This window comes from Polypterus senegalus, chromosome 16 (genome assembly GCF_016835505.1).
Source record: "Polypterus senegalus isolate Bchr_013 chromosome 16, ASM1683550v1, whole genome shotgun sequence".
In the NCBI taxonomy this organism is placed as follows: domain Eukaryota; kingdom Metazoa; phylum Chordata; class Cladistia; order Polypteriformes; family Polypteridae; genus Polypterus; species Polypterus senegalus.
In genome coordinates, this window is record NC_053169.1 from 7,649,529 (window position 1) to 7,666,158 (window position 16,630).

The 16,630-nt window shown below is 44.6% G+C and overlaps 1 protein-coding gene across 5 annotated transcripts in view; it reads left to right on the forward strand.

The window, feature by feature from the left end:
• The first annotated feature begins 5,776 nt into the window (after window positions 1-5,776).
• LOC120516872 (tubulointerstitial nephritis antigen-like) overlaps window positions 5,777-16,630 on the forward strand; it is a 43,162-nt gene continuing 32,308 nt past the window's right edge. For 2 of the 5 annotated variants that reach the window (XM_039738857.1, XM_039738859.1), the window contains exons 1-3: window positions 5,777-6,186; window positions 9,174-9,404; window positions 14,904-14,970. In XM_039738857.1, coding sequence (XP_039594791.1) covers window positions 5,826-6,186; window positions 9,174-9,404; window positions 14,904-14,970 — 659 coding nt within the window. In that variant the 5' untranslated portion in view covers window positions 5,777-5,825. Of the gene's footprint in view, window positions 6,187-9,173; window positions 9,405-14,903; window positions 14,971-16,630 lie in introns of those variants that run through there. The other 3 variants (XM_039738858.1, XM_039738860.1, XM_039738861.1) reach the window with 3 other exon arrangements.

Here is a 16,630-nt window from a genome sequence, read left to right on the forward strand (position 1 = left end):
AGTATTCCGAGTGTGTGCAGGTACAGTTTGTGTGTGAGTAGTGTGATGTACAAAGTAGGTGTGATGTAAGTGTATGTGGGTGTTCAGGTGTTGCTGTTGAGGAGTCGAATGGCCTGGTGGTAAAAACTGTTCTTTAGTCTTGTAGTCGAGTGGCCAGACTCCTGTATCATCTGCCAGACGGTAACAAGGAGAACAGCTGGCATGCTGGGTGGCTGTCAATCAATCAATCAACATTTATTTATATAGCACATATTCATACAAAAAAATGTAGCTCAAAGTGCTTAAGGGCTGTGGTCCTTTATGATGCTGCTTGTCTTACACAAGCACCGATGGAGGTAAATGTCTCCAGTGGCAGGGAGACTCTGGCCCATGATGTGCTCTGCTGCCTTCACCACTCTCTGTAGTGATTTCCCGCTGCTGGCAGAGCAGCTCCCATACCAGACGGTAATGCAACCCGTCAGCAGACTCTCGACCAGACTCCTGTAAAAGTTTGAGATGATGTTGGCATTCATGCCAAACTTCCTCAGCCTCCTCAGGAAGTAGAGCCGCTGGCGAGCTTTCCTAACCACAGCGTCTATGTGAAGGGTCCACGAGAGAGATCCTTGGTGAGGTGGACACCTAACCAGCTTTGGTTAATCCAAGGGTTAGGTTTAGGGCTTTCGGCAGGTACTATTCTTCTATTTGTTGTTCACTTGTCAATCAATTCTTCTGCAGTCGGCTGTTTCCATTAGGGGTTGCCACAGTGGATCGTCTTTGTGTCCTCGTCATCTTGCTCTGTCACACCCACCACCTTCATGTCCTCACTCACCACATCCATAAACCTCCTCTTAGATCTTCCTCTGTTCCCCTTGTCTATCAGCTCTATCCTTAACATCCTTCTCCCAGTATACTCATCATCTCTCCTCCACACATGTCCAAACCAACGCAATCTCGCCTCTCTGACTTTGTCTCCCAACCGTCCAACTTGAGCTGACCCTCTAATGTCCTCATTCCTAATCGTGTCCATCCTCGTCACACCCAGTGCGAATTTTAACATCTTTAACTCTGCCACCTCCAGCTCTGTCTCGTGTGCCACCGTCTCCAGCCCATATAATACAGCTGGTCTCACTACCGTCCTGTAGACCTTCCCTGTCACTCTTGCTGATACCCGCCTGTCACTCTTCTCCACCCACTCCACCCTGCCTGCACTCTCTTCTTCACTTCTCTTCCACAATCCCCATTACTCTGTACTGTTGACCCCAAGTATTTAAACTCCTCCACCTTCACCAACTCTACTCCCTCATCATCCTCACCATTCCTCTGACCTCCCTCCCTCATTTACATACATGTATTCTGTCTTGGTGGTCCTACTGACTGTCATTCCTCTTCTCTCCTCTCCTCTCATATCTCCACCCATCCAGGGTCTCCTCAACCTGCTCCCTACTCTCATTACAGATCACAATGTCATCACAGGCCACGGGGACTCCTGTCTAATCTCATCTGTCCACCTGCCCGTCACCATTGCAACTAACTAAACTTAACTAGAAGAAAATCAAAGTGGTCACCTCGGGACTTTCAAAGCGAATGATCAGTTCAGCACTGCTTTATCGAAAGATGACCCAGCTTGTTTAATCTGATTGTCCCCCTGCTGGATAAAACAAAAGAGGTCAGAGTCTGAGGTCCTCGTCACCATTAGCACTCCAAATCCAAATTGGCCATGCCAGGCCCCAACAAAGACTCCAGCCCTGGCACGTTTTGTGTTCATTTTTTTTTTTTTTTATATATTCCCACGGTGTAAAGCCGTATCTCGGTCTCATCGCTGATAGCGTGGGACTGCAGGATTTCATCATTTCCAGCAATAAATTGCAGTGAGGTGTCAAGGTGCTGTCACTTGTCAGCAGGGGTGGCTAATAATTAAAGGGAAAAAAAATGGAGAGCGGCTGGGCCCAGGAGCCTGCAGTGCTCAGCAGATGAGGCACAGGGTTTTAAGTACAAGGAATCGATATTATAGCGCCTTTTAACTGGCTTGAGGAAAAACAAAAGAAAGAGTTGGACTCCCATTTTCAAATCAGACTTGATTTGTCACATACAGTTATGAGCGGCACAAGAGTGTCTGGAGTGCAGTGCTTAGTTACTGAACTCTGAGCCTGAGAATTAGGAGAAGAGCAGAGACGTATACTCAGATATGGAGATGGATATTTGAGGAGGAAACTGCAAGACAAGGATTCTATTTTGATATTATGTACATTAAAGAGCCATCAGCGACAAATCAAATTAATAATATAGTGAACAATTAAAGTTGAATACATCAGACTCTGCAGCTGAATGAATACAAGGTAAAGTACCACTTCCGGTTAGCGGAAAATAGCCAAAAAAAATGATAGAAATCTACGTTTTGTATGCAAAATTTGGTTGACCGAAGTGAGAGCGCTGATTCATAACACTGGTCAACAAGCCTTGTGCTACTGGGAGTCTTTCACCTTTACTTTAACAGGTTTCACTTGCTGACTCCAAATCTGAAAAGATTACAAGAGCTGAGCCTTAAGGAGATGAAGAGGAGACCTGACTGAAGGGTGCAAAATGATGAAGGGCATCAGTGCAGTGGAGCGAGACGGTGACTTTAAAATGAGCTCATCAAGAACACGGGGAAATGTCACACAAACATTAGGAAGATTTTCTTTACACAAACAACGACAGACACTTGGAATAACAAGAGACCAAGTAGTGTGGTGGACAGTAAGACTTTAGGGCTTCAGAACTCAACTTGATGTTTGTTTGGAAGACATAAGTGGACAGGACTGGTGGGCTTTGTTGGGCTGAATGGCCTGTTCTCGTCCAGCTTGTTCTAATATTCTAAGTATTGTGACAGATAGGGGGCGATATCGCTCCCTTGAACCCCTGTCCACGACTCCAGACTCCAAGTAAAAGTCCAAATGTTGACTTTATTAAATTGCCACAGTGCACAAAGCACCCTCTCCTCCACTATATTCATAAACACTCACAAATACTACAATAATACAATCCTCCAGCTCCCAGACACGTTGCCCTCCTACCACCCAGCTCAGCTCGCTGTCTGGGAGCTCTCATAGTCCTTTTATATTCCCTGACCCTTGAAGTGTTCCCAATCCCCAGTCCATGTGATCTTGTATCACTTCCGGGTCAGGTAAAAAGTCCTTTTCTTCATCCCGGAAGCACGTCATTCCCCTTGTCCATGTGACTTGGACGTACTTCCGGGGCGTAGGGTAAATAACCGTTGTGCCCCTGCAGCGTCCCCTACTGGCCCCCATGGCATCCAGCAGGGCTGCGTATATAAAACTGCAATGTCCATGATGCCCTGCTGGTCTTGGGGACCTCCATACTGCAGGAGGGCTCCACCTGGCGGCTTGGGGGTATTGGCTGGGATAAACGGCCAGCCATACACCACAGTATATACTTGTAATAGATTGTAAAACATTATAGTATATACTGCCTTTAATATCTATCTATCTATCTATCTATCTATCTATCTATCTATCTATCTATCTATCTATCTATCTATCTATCTATCCTATATAGTGCTTTATCTATCTATCTATCTATCTATCTATCTATCTATCTATCTATCTATCTATCTATCTATCTATCTATCTATCTATCTATCTATCTCTCATATAGTGCCTTTCAATTAATCTATCTATCTATCTATCTATCTATCTATCTATCTATCTATCTATCTATCTATCTATCTATTATATAGTGCCTTCCATATCTATCTATCTATCTATCTATCTATCTATCTATCTATCTATCTATCTATCTATCTATTATATAGTGCCTTTTCTATCTATCTATCTATCTATCTATCTATCTATCTATCTATCTATTATATAGTGCCTTCCATATCTATCTATCTATCTATCTATCTATCTATCTATCTATCTATCTGTTGTCAGAGATGCACTTACAATGCATGTACTTCCCCTCCAGAGAGTGAGATGGCTATGGGCTGGTATAAAATGGAAATAAGGTTGCCAAAGGACTCTGACAAAACACAGTTATTAGGTAAATTCTTTTATATATATTGTAGTATGACCACTAGAGGGCATTGCACTACCCAAAAACCCAATACACTCGGCACAGACACAAGTCCCAGGTTCAAGTCTTTGGTTGGGGAGGATGCACTGCTACAGCGTGTGGTCTCGACCAACACAAGACGAAACTGCTTGAGATCCCCCAAGAAGATAGACCATGTAGTCCCACCCTCTGGAAATTACCATCTGTCTGCTGTTACATGGGCGTCCCCTTGGCCACAACAATCCTGTGAGTTGGATCACCCTTGGGGAATCGCGCCACATGGCAGTAGTGCCCTAACTGATGCTTCCTCACAATGTGCCTAATTTGGGATTCTGATCAGTCAAGACAAAGTCAAAACCAGGGTTTCTTCAAAGAGACACGGTACAGACGGAGTCCAGTCTACATCTCAGGTCACTGGATAGCATCTGTGTCTTGTGACTATATAGCTAATCAATGGTTTATTATAATAAATTACATTGACAAAGACAGTGGCAAACACAACATAACACTTTTCCTCTTCTTCGTTCTTTGTTTTCCCCTACTTAAGATCTTGGAGTACTTCCGGTTCTCTGGCATACCCCATTGAAAGCATGTCTAGATCAAGTGGAACCTCCACAGTACTACAATTCCCAGCATGCCCTGTGGGTGTCCATTTGGGTACAGAAGGCCAGGGATGCTGCCATCTACAGTATGGAGTCCTGCCTGATTGCTCCATGATGAATACAAGAAGTCTTCTGCCTTTTCTTTCTCTGTAATGGACTGGGACCCACCCTGGTAAGGGATGCCAGCCCAGACGTGTCATCCATGACAATAGATACTGGGATCACTAGGGGGGCTATTGTAGCACCCCAGTCACAATCCCATAGGTACAAGTTCCGGATTCAGATAATAATTTATTGGCCAAAACTCACCTGCACCAGGTTTCTCACATGTTTACACGAGCGCAGTGTACTTTTTCTCACATGTTGTTTGCTTCCCTCACCTCCCAGGCGTGTCTGCCTTCCACTCTTGACTCCAAGTCACCTGGATGTGACAGAAGAACTCCTTTTATGGGAGACCTGCCAGTGCAGTGTCTTTAGGAAGCACCTCTGGGTCAGGCAGGAGCCCCCATTAAGTAGGGCTCACAAATGCCTACAGCACCCCCTGGTGGCACCCATGGAACCCAACAGGACTTCTAAATGGTTACTGAAGTTCCCAGCATGCCCTGTGGGTGTCCATATGGCTACCGAAACCCAGGGATGCTTCCATCTAGAATTTCGGGGAAGACTTTTAGACTCATCCACTTGTCATCCCCCCTGTCCCGTTGTGTTGGCTTCCTGGCTGAGTAAAGGTCCTCGCTCCATTTAAGATGGGATGCCAATGTGCTGCTTGTGTTGTTGGCATCTTCTCGTCTATCCTTTCCTCATCCTAGTCCTTCCAGCCAGATAGTGCACAAGTACCCATCCCAGAAGGGATGCCAGCCCATCTTAGTACATTTCTGGTCTTTAAAAATGAATGGGACGACAGGTTTGAATTTCATTTTCCCTTCCATTACTGACAACTGGCACTGTTTGCTTCTGACCCATTTAAACTGCTCGATGGCCTTGCCTGCCACTCTGAAGTTTGCCCTCTTTATGACATCCAGTAACCCCCGAGAAGCAGGTGTCTGTTGTTTTTTTTTCATGAGTGGGTAAAGGTCATCAAAGTAAATTGCAGGGTCCAAAGGTGCACTCCTGGCACCGCTGATCGTGTGAGTGCCGCTAAATGCTGAATCTTTCCGGCAGCGTCCAGCCATTGTTTGATTGAGTCATATAATGTCTCCTACACATTTATTGCTCCTATTGGCTCTGACAATCTCTCTCACTGTCAAGACTCAAGCTGTCTTCTCTGGGAACGAGACTCTGACCACCCACGCCTCCGAGAGTGATGCTGCCAACGTGCAAAGGAGGCTTCGGCGTTCATCCCCTGTAGGACGTTACTGCCTGGCACGGGGCTGCTGTCTGGGAAGAGACGATAAATGCTTTGTTGACTTTCCAAAAGGAAACAGCGGCGTGTGCTACTGTGACACCCACTGCCTTCACGACTGCTGCCCCGACTTCTTGACGGCATGTCGTCCGGGAGAAGCAGCAACGGAGATAAGGATGCCCGCTGGCCAGCGGGACAAAGAGATGAAAGGTACGGGCAGCAGCCTTCTCACAGAAAATCTAAAAGTGGAGCTTTAAATGTCTAGTCCACGATGATGGAATACTCGGGCATATTAAGGTTTAATATACTGGAACATAGTGTCGAGAGCAGAGTAATAAAGAGAGATTAGAGGGAAGCCATCGCCCGTCTTTGATCAGGGTGGTGCTGGCGAAACTGGGAGTTGAATCTCTGCCAGAGTTCCTCCTCCTGATTCTGAGGTGGGGGAGCCGGGAAAAAAAAAGGCTTGTCTATGTCACTCGTACGGCGAACTTCCAGGAAAATATTCGACAAACGAGGTCACCAGCATTTTATTTTGTACAGATTCATTTTAGTTTATGGTTCTGTGCTATTGATTAATAATACATTTTATTTATATAGCGCCTTTCCCTTGTTCAATCTGAGTCTCATTATGAAACAGCAGGTGTATGGTATATATAACATTAAAAACAGATTGACACAGGATATTTATGAGAGTGCTGGTGTGGGTGGGGCCACCTGCCAATCAACAACAAGAGCATTTTTTTCAGCCGATCTGATTGGTGACCTTGTTGGCCAAATATTTTCCTGGAAAATCATTGCATGGATGGCCTGGACAAGACTTTTTTTTTTTTTTTTTCCCCCCTGTGCCCCATGATGCTTTGCCAGGCCAGTGTGACATCACAGAGCTCTCATAGCCAATGTCAGGTGTCTCACTGTGTGTCTCATTATGTGTGCCCCGACCGCCAGGGCTGTCTTAATAGCATTATAGGCCCCCTATACTGGGGATTGCACTGGAGCCCCCTACCTACACAACCCCTCAGCAAGTCACAACATACACAGATTAGCATGGGGCCCCCGGGGAACTGCAGTAAGAAGACCCTGCCCACCGCCACCCCACCAGGGTAGGTGACGCTGATCCTACTAGTTGTTGTATTTCAGCGAAGGCTTCGTGTTTCATGTCCTCATTGTTATTTATGCTCTTGTTACATTTGTTAATTATTCCTCGATTTTCATCTTGTCTCTAAGCCTTTGTCATGTGACTTGCATCTTGTTGCTGGTTTTCCAAGAGGCCATCACAGGCCAGGACTTTTAATAACCCGCCTGCTTCTTTATGATGTATTGTGTTTCAGCAGCCAGGAATCCCACCCTGGCTTGGGGTTCAACTCCATGTTTCAGGTCCTTTTATATGCGTTAACGTCACTGCTGTGGATTAGGTGCATTGTTCTGTGTTTGCGTGATCGCTGCCTGGCTTATGTTCTCTATGTGTGTTGTCGGGTGGTTCACCAGGAGGCGGAGCCACCTGTCAATCACCACCAAGAGTGTTTTTTCTGATTGGTGACCTCATTGGCCAAATGTTTTCCTGGAAATTTGTTGCACGAATGGCCTGGACAAGACATTTTTTATTTTTTCCCGGTGCCCCATGATGCTCTGCCAAGCCAGTGTGACATCACGGAGCTGTCATAGCCAATGCTAAATGTTAAATAGCCAATGTTTAAATTCTGCTCCGTACTTCTAAAATTTGTATTATTATGCTGTATTAAGGATTTGTTCTGCTCTGTGTATTGTGTTGTATTGATCTTCTTCTTTTTGACACCCACTGCACGCCCAGCCTACCTGGAAAGGGGTCTCTCTTTGAACTGCCTTTCCCAAGGTTTCTTCCATTTTTCCCTACAAGGTTTTTTTTTGGGAGTTGTTCCTCGTCTTCTCAGAGAGTCAAGGCTGGGGGGCTGTCAAGAAGCAGGGCCTGCTAAAGCCCATTGCTGCACTTCCTGTGTGATTTTGGGCTCTACACAAATAAAGTGTATTGTATTGCATTGTAATGTTAGGTGTCTCAGTGTGTGTCTCATTATGTGTTTGTCTTTTGTGCCCCGACCACCTCTCCCCACCAACCCCCCCAACCATCAGGGCAGTCTTAACAGCATTATAGACCCCCCTATACTGAGGACTGCACTGGACCCCCCTACCTACACAACCACTCAGCAAGTCACAGCATACATAGATTAGCATGTGGCCCCCGGAGAACTGCAGTAAGAAGACCCTGCCCACCGCCACCCCACCAGGGTAGGTGTCGCTGATCCTACTAGTTGTATTTCAGCTAAGGCTGGGGTTCAGATTCTTGTTTCATGCCCCCCTTGTTATTTATGCTCTTGTTACGTTTGTTAATTATTCCTCGATTTTCATCTTGTCTCTAAGCCTTTGTCATGTGACTTGCATCTTGTTGGTGGTTCCCCAAGAGGCCATCACAGGCCGGGACTTTTAATAACCCGCCTGCTTCTTTATGATGTATTGTGTTTCAGCAGCCAGGAATCCCGTCCTGGCTTGGGGTTCAACTCCATGTTTCAGGTCCTTTTATATGCGTTAACGTCACTGCTGTGGATTAGTTGCATTGTTCTGTGTTTGTGTGTTCACTGCCTGCCTTATGTTCTCTATGTGTGTTGTGGGAGGTTCCCCAGGAGACGAAGCCACCTGTCAATCACCACCAGGACCCGCCCTCTGCCCTATAAGAGCTGGCCGGGCCCAAACTTGCTTAGCTTCAGGTCAGAGAGGGTGGCAGTGGATCTGGTTGTAGAACATGGCAGGGGCAGAGAAGCGGAGAGAGCCTGGTTGGGTGGGCACAGACACCATGTTGGTAGTTCCAGCCTGCTGTAAAAGTATCGACAGCAGTAAGTGGAGCTGTCTCGGTGGAGCGGCCCTTCCTGAATCCCGACTGATTACAAACAGTTCTGTTGCCATGTTGGTCATTTAGGTCATTTGCCTTGTCTGTGACTCCTGTGTCCGTTTGAGAATTATTACAATTATTGTTGTATTATCTTTTATATTGTTGCCCATAAATGTTTGCTCTTGTAATGTTTATGATAGGCTGGTGCCAAAGCTAATGAAATAAAATAACCCGAAGCAAAAAAGTCTATAAAATGCCCCACCGTGCCAAGCCCTCACTGAGCTCTGCCCACCCACACTAAAGGGGCTCCATAAATCCAATGGACTGACTTTGTCTGCAGGAACGTACTGTGAAAGATTTGGCTGCTGCGCCGGAAGAGACGACAAGTGCACGGCCCCCCTACCCGAGAGGAACGCCACCTGTTACTGCGACTCCTTCTGTGACGCTCACTCGTGGGAGGGCAGTGACTGCTGTCCGGATTACTGGAGCTTCTGCCGTTCCGGTGCCGTCCCCACCAGACCACCAACAACAAAATGGCTGCCGGCACCAGCAACGACCAGGAAAGTCACCGGTAAGCAGGAACTCGATTGGCTCTTTTTTTTTTCCCGTGCTTTATATTGAAATGTTTTAAAATCAAAATCATCAACCTAGCTTTTGTGGTAGGGGTGTAAACTCAGGAATGGTGCTATATAAATACTGTATGATGTATTATTATCATTATTATTATTGTAGGGGACAGCAGCGGTGGCAGATTTTCGTTTGAGCTGCTTTCTCTATTCATAACCAACTAGTGCCACTAGTGATGAGCAAAATGATTTGATTTGGAAACGAAATTTGTTATTATTATGATGTGGTGAAAATGACAGGAGACCTCCAAGACCCTCTAAAGGGCTGGCCTTTAAACCTTCACAGGCCTACCCAGAAACGACTCATCCCAGTCCAGCTAACTTCAACTGCCAGCAGCAGGCTGGGCCTAACCAGGCCGCAACACGAAATAAACTGCGGTGAAGTTCAAAATAGAACAAAAGACCCCAAATTTGGCAAATTACCCTACAAGAGAAGGGGGTGACTGTAAACCCCTGGCTTGCAGACAAAATGCATAACAGAATCTTTTTAAATAAAATGATTTATTACAACCGTAAAATGCAGTAAAAGCTCACCAATGCAGAAACAAGACAAAAGGGGTCCTGTCTATGCTGTAATCTTAAATCCTTAAATTGACAGCAAACATCAGGAAAATCAATGAAAATAGCAATTCTCCCAAGAAAGTTCAAAACCACAAAATAATCCACCTGCCGAGTCTTCTACTTGTTTCTTTTTTTATTATTTATTGTACTTCAGCGATACATTTATTGGAACATATTTTGTAATGCAAGCTGTAAGAAAATGCATTGCATTTGTCATTCCAACAGAGGGCGCATCACAAACATTTGTCCTAATAAAATACATTACTACAAAGTGTGATGGGCCATCTGTTGGAATGGCAACTGCAATGCATACGACTCTTGTTGTTTCAGCCAGGGCTTTTTTTCCCCATGGCTGGAGTTCAAATTCATGTTTTAGGTCTGTTTCGTTCATTTTTTATTGTTTTATTTGATGTACTTTTTTAATCCCTGAGGGGAAATTGTCTGTTTGCGTGACATTTGGGGGTCAGAGTGCGGGGTCAGGCATTATTCATTGCCCCCAGAGCAATTTTCAGGTTAAGGTTCTTGCTCAAGGACCCAACGGAGTAGTACCCCTTCTGGTAGTAACAGGATTTGAACCATCAGCCTTCCAGATACCAGCCACAGACCCACCCTATAAATATTACTTTTGTTGATTATTTGCATTATTCTATGTGTTTATGCTGCCTGTGTTACATTCTATGTGCTTTGTGGGTGGTCTTCCCAGAGGCGGGGTCACCTATCAATCACCGCTAGGAACCGCCCTCCGACCTATAAATTTGGAGGGTCTCCCACAGTTCCTGGTGGTTCAGTTGGGATGTGCTAGGAAGTGTTGGTGCGTTTTTGCTGTGCCTTGTGCTCTTTGTCATTTATTGGATATTTTGAGTTTCTGCCCTGCTTTTTGACTTTGCCTTTGGATTCTGCTTTTGGACTGGGACACCCCGTGTTTTTAGGCACCCCTATTCTGCCTTTGTGGTCTTTGGTGCTTCACAGTATTACAATGCATTTTTAGTGAAAAATATAACCTTTTTTATTTGTCTGAAGTTTCTGTGTTTGGTCATCAGGCCGGGGTTTGGCTGTATATCCCCCTCTAGTGGGCATTATAAGAAGTGCTTTTGCAACTTTTTGGATTTTATGTGCTTTGGAAATCCTAATAAATTACATTATTATTGAGGCGGTTGGCAGACCAACTTAAGGTCCATTACCAACTGGACTGGATTGTGATGCAAAGTATGTCAGGGAAAGAAAAATCCAAAAATTTAAAGAGCCCAGTTGAATGTAAATACTGTAATAAACTCTTGGGAATTTGAGAATCCGTATTTCCATAATTAATAAGTTACCCAGTGTGAAGCATATTACTCCTAAATCTTGAAGTTGTCTCCTCGGTTCCCTGTAAGCTTTACAGTGCAGTACGACACGTTCAGCCGTCTCCATTTTATTTCCATTTCGACACAATCCTGAGTTACGTTTGCCTATCAAGTGGAATGAACGTTTAAGTGTTGTGTGCCCCCAATCTCAGTCTTGTGAGGGGGACTTCTTCTCTCCAGTTTGCCTCCTCCACTCATATTAACCCACCAGTATTGTGGGTCTTATAAAGATGCCTCCCTTTACCATCTTTATCTCACATTTCTCACCAGATTTTCCTAATGCTGGATTTCACTGAGCCTCCAAGCAAAAGTTCTGATTTTTAAGGGTCTTTTGAGATAGCAAGCCCACCGTCTCATGTCCTTTCCTTTATGAAACTTACATACATTTTTAAATCACCTGTTGTGTCACTCAATTGGCCCCCCTTATGAAGGCCGAGGGAAGACCCAGCAGCGGTGAGGTCACGGTGGCCCCGCCTCTTGAGGCTCCACCCACAAAACACAAGGAACATAAGCAAGACACAATGCCTCTTTAACCAAATAGCTGTAAAAGGTGGAAAGCACGGGCCGGCAATGTCTCAAGGGTCCTTACAAACCCATAGTGGGACGGGAAATTCCCTGCCTCAGCCAAGAGATGGGCAGACTGTGCCAATAATGAAGTAGAGATGCTGACATCCTGGAAGGGCTCTGTTGAGGACCCATAGGCTAGAAGGACAGGTGGAGATAAAATATATGAACTGCTTGCTCCCTCGAGATCTGAGATGGTAACATCCCTGATTAATGCAACACCCATACCGACACCTGCAGGGCATGCTGGAATTTGTAGTCCGGCAAGGTGGCCTTGTTGGGTTCTGTGGGTGCTGGAGAGATCTGTGAATCTTTCTTTGTGGAACTTCCTCATGACCTGGAAGTGCTTCCAATGGACCATGCGCTAGTCAGCAGCTCTAGTCAGGGTACTCCAGAGAAAGGTTGTGAGTGTTTAAAAGCTGAGACTTGGAGACCTCGACCAACTGGCTGCCCATACCCACCTGAGCATTTGATTGTGGAGTCCGTGCTGGCCGTCCGATCTGATGAGAGAATGTTACCATCTGATGATTCCAATGCTCCTTTATCCAAGATGACTTTTTCTATACACAGGAGAGTAGCCTAGCAGTAAAGCTGTGGCACCAGAGAAACAGAATACAGGAGGGTCAGCCATATGCCAGAAGGACAGGTGGAGATAAAATATATGAACTATTTGCTCCCTCGAGATCTGAGATGGTAGCATCCCCGATTAATGCAGCACCCTTACCAATACTCGCAGGGCATGCTGGGATTGGTAGTCCGGCAGTGTGGCCTTTTTGGGTTCCGTAGGTGCTGTCAGGGGGTGCTGCAGAGATCTGTGAATCTTTCTTTGTGGAACTTCCTCATGACCTGGAAGTGCTTTCAATAGACCATGCGCTGACACTGGAAATACTCTCTGGTTCTTGATAAAAGGAGTCGCTCTGCCTTCTTCTGAGAAGAGAAACAAACAGAGAAGGTTTAATGACAGTTTATAAATATTGTGATGCTTATATTTCTGTACAAATGGCTAACAAACAGACATGCAGTATGCACAGCTAGTCAGCAGCTCTAGTCAGGGTATGCCAGACAAAGGTTGTGAGTGTTTAAAAGCTGAGACTGAGTGGGGAATCTCTTGGAGATCTCGGGCACCTTGCTGCCCATACCCACCTATTGTGGGGTCCATGCTGGCTGTCTGATCTGATGAGAAAATGTTACCATCTGATGACTCCAACGTTCCTTTATCTGAGATGACTTTTCCTATACACAGGAGAGCAGCCTGGCATTATTGCTGTGGCACCAGAGAAACAGAATAGAGGAGGCTTATCAACAGTTTCAAATATTGTGATGCCATACGCCAGAAGGTCAGGTGGAGATAAAATATAGGAACTGTTTGCACCCTCGAGATCTGAGATGATTGCACCCCCGAGTAATGCAGCACCCATACCAACACTCGCAGGGCATGCTGGGATTTGTAGTCCGGCAGGGTGGTCTTGTTGGGTTCCGTGGGGTGCCGCAGAAATCTGTGAATATCAAATGGCTGCCAAGATGGAGTTGTCGTCTTCATGGAGAAGCAGCAAGAGTGTATCCAGCAGGGGGCGTTAGTTTCCTTGTTGGAATGAGTTCTTTTGTAATTGCGGTGTGTTACATATAATATAAAAAGGTGAACCCCCTCCCTTAGTGACACAGCGGTAAGAAATCACATAGGAGAAATAATCTTAGTTTTCTTTAATGATGGCTTACGCTGCATAACAGACGAAGGAAGCCAATGGAAAGAACCCAGTTTGGAAGTGGGGGGCCCGATGTGTAGAGTCTGCCATTTTCATCGCTGCGCTGGAAGAAATTTCAGGATCAGATGATGTTGTCTCTCATCCGTCTGTCGGCTTCAAAGGTGGGCCGGGCAATGTGCCAAGGCTGTATACTCTTTCTTCATGTGCAGACCCCCACTTAGGTGAATCATGCATTTCCAAACAAGAAAAAAGAGGATCCAATTTCATCCTGACTTTGACAGACGAAAAATAGGATACAACAGTCCTCAGTCTGACTGCCCGTTTCCCAGTTGTCTGTCTGTCTTGTCTTACATTGTAATGCTTGCCCAGCAGTTCTACAAAATGAGCCCCTGTGCTAAATCTGGTTCTGTGTCAATTACGCAGGTGAGTAGAAAAATGCAGATTTAAAAATACATATTTGCACAGAGCACAGTGACATATTAAACTTATACTCTTATTACATAGACGAGAGGTGGCCATCTCTTCATGGCCAGATGGCGAGAGAGAGAGAGAGAGAGAGAAGTGACCAACTCTTCCAATCACCAGTCCTGGACCAATGGGTGCCAGGCTATTCCTTTGGTTTATCCAATCCAATTTCAGCCACAGTCTGACTCTAATGACCAGTAGGATTTGTCTACTTGTCCCTTCCTGGGTCATTCACCAATGAAAGAGCTCCCGTCGCTTTGTTCAGATGTGGCCTGGCACTGCCAGTAGGGTAGTTCACAGGCTCATGTGATGTCCAAGCAAACTTATCACGAAGCCCCTTGATGCATCCTCCCAAGTCATAAACTTCACATCCTGAGTCAGCACTCAACAGAATCCCCCTAAAGACTTGTGGGTATGGGGTGGTACTGTTGGGGGGGCTTGATTAGGCAACCATCAAAACTCAGCTGTTCTTACTAGTGACGTAAAACGTGCCTCCTGAAACGCCATCTGAGAAAACGTTTAGCTTATCCAGCTTCCTGACTCTTTAACGTTATGAATAAAGACATACAAACTATTTGTCATCTTATATGTTACAGTCAACCACAAATGACTTGAGTCACGTAACCCAAATGGCAGGTCCAGTCGTACGCTCAGAACATTCCAGAATATCACAAGAGGCAGAAGCGCCCACTGAGAATTTAGAAAAGTTAAAATTGTAGAAGGCTCGGAGAACTATTGCAATGTACAGCCACTCTTGTGTGAATTAAGACCTCATTAAGTTTCACTCTCATGTCCTTCACATCTGCAGCAGGTTGTTCTAAAAATGGGAACGAGTATGAAGACGGAAAAATCATTAAAGACAACTGCAACTTCTGGTAAGGCAACAGGAATGTTTTCTTTATTTACAAGGCAAATGTGACCTTCTCTCTTTCCGAATTTCCCCTCTGTGCTTTTCCTCTATGCATGTTAACCTCCTCTCTGGTTTTATACCTTAAGATAGATCTATCTATGATAATATAGTGCCTTTCACTCTATCTATCTATCTATCTATCTATCTATCTATCTATCTATCTATCTATCTATCTATCTATCTATCTATCTATCTATCTATCTTTCATCTATCTATCTATCTATCTATCTGTTATATAGTGCCTTTCACTCTATCTATCTATCTATCTATCTATCTATCTATCTATCTATCTATCATATAGTGCCTTTCAATCTATCTATCTATCTATCTATCTATCTATCTATCTATCTATCTATCTATCTATCTATCTATCTATCTATCTGTCATATAGTGCCTTTCAATCTATCTATCTATCTATCTATCTATCTATCTATCTATCTATCTATCTATCTATCTATATATATGCCTTATCACTCTATCTATCTATCTATCTATCTATCTATCTATCTATCTATCTATCTATCTATCTATCATATAGTGCCTTTCAATTATCTATCTATCTATCTATCTATCTGTTATATAGTCTCTATCTATCTATCTATCTATCTATCTATCTATCTATCTATCTATCTATCTATCTATCATATAGTGCCTTTCAATTAATCTATCTATCTATCTATCTATCTATATCTATCTATCTATCTATCTATCTATCTATCTATCTATCTATCTATCTATCTATCTATTATATAGTTCCTTCACCCCAGTTAAAGTGGCCAGTGTAAGTCAAACCCTGGAAGAGTTGATGGAGCCATTAAGAAGAAGAGATTTAGTCAAAAGAGAGCAAAAGTGGAGTAGTAAAAGCCTAAAGAGATGGAGGACATTCGACGTAATTGCCTTTCAGGTGGATTACTGTAATTCTCTTGTCAAAGGTCTAGCAGCCTCAGGTATTGACAGATTGCAATAGTTAAAAAAATATGTTGCTTAAAATAAAAACCCATCAGCAATTTGAGTCATCTGTGCTAATAGAAATGCTACAGAGCTCTGGTCTGAAAACAAGAATACAAGACCCCTGATGTCTCAGCTGTAAAGCCCACCTCTGTCTGTGTGCGTCTCTGTGATGAGGACCATAAGAGCTGAGAAGTGTGTCTCTCACATCACCTCCATCCATCTTTGAAACCTGCTTATTCAGGACTCAGGGGGCAAATGAGTGGCGGAACCTGTAAGAAAACGTCCAATAAAATCAAACTCAACCAGGCACTCGGCTGGCGCAATAATAGAAAACTGGCACAAAAATAACCTGGACAGCCTCCTCGACTTTACGGACTTCAAGACTCCATGGGGCTGATCCGCTTTGGAGACGTCCATCATGCTGGGGGTCTGCTTGTCAGCTGACGCCACTCCTTTTGGAGACATCGGTATTTGTAAAGCTTGACTTGAATGGGTGAGGATCCCCAGAGAATGTGGTGGGCATGGCTCAGTGACACTCACTGGGCACTGTAGAGGGAAAAAAGTAGTAGCTGCCTCAGTGTGACCATATTACAGTATATTGTAAAAGACACACAGATGAAGATCTGGGGCACTGGGGGGTCCCCTTATATTGTGGAGAAACTGCACACTGAAAA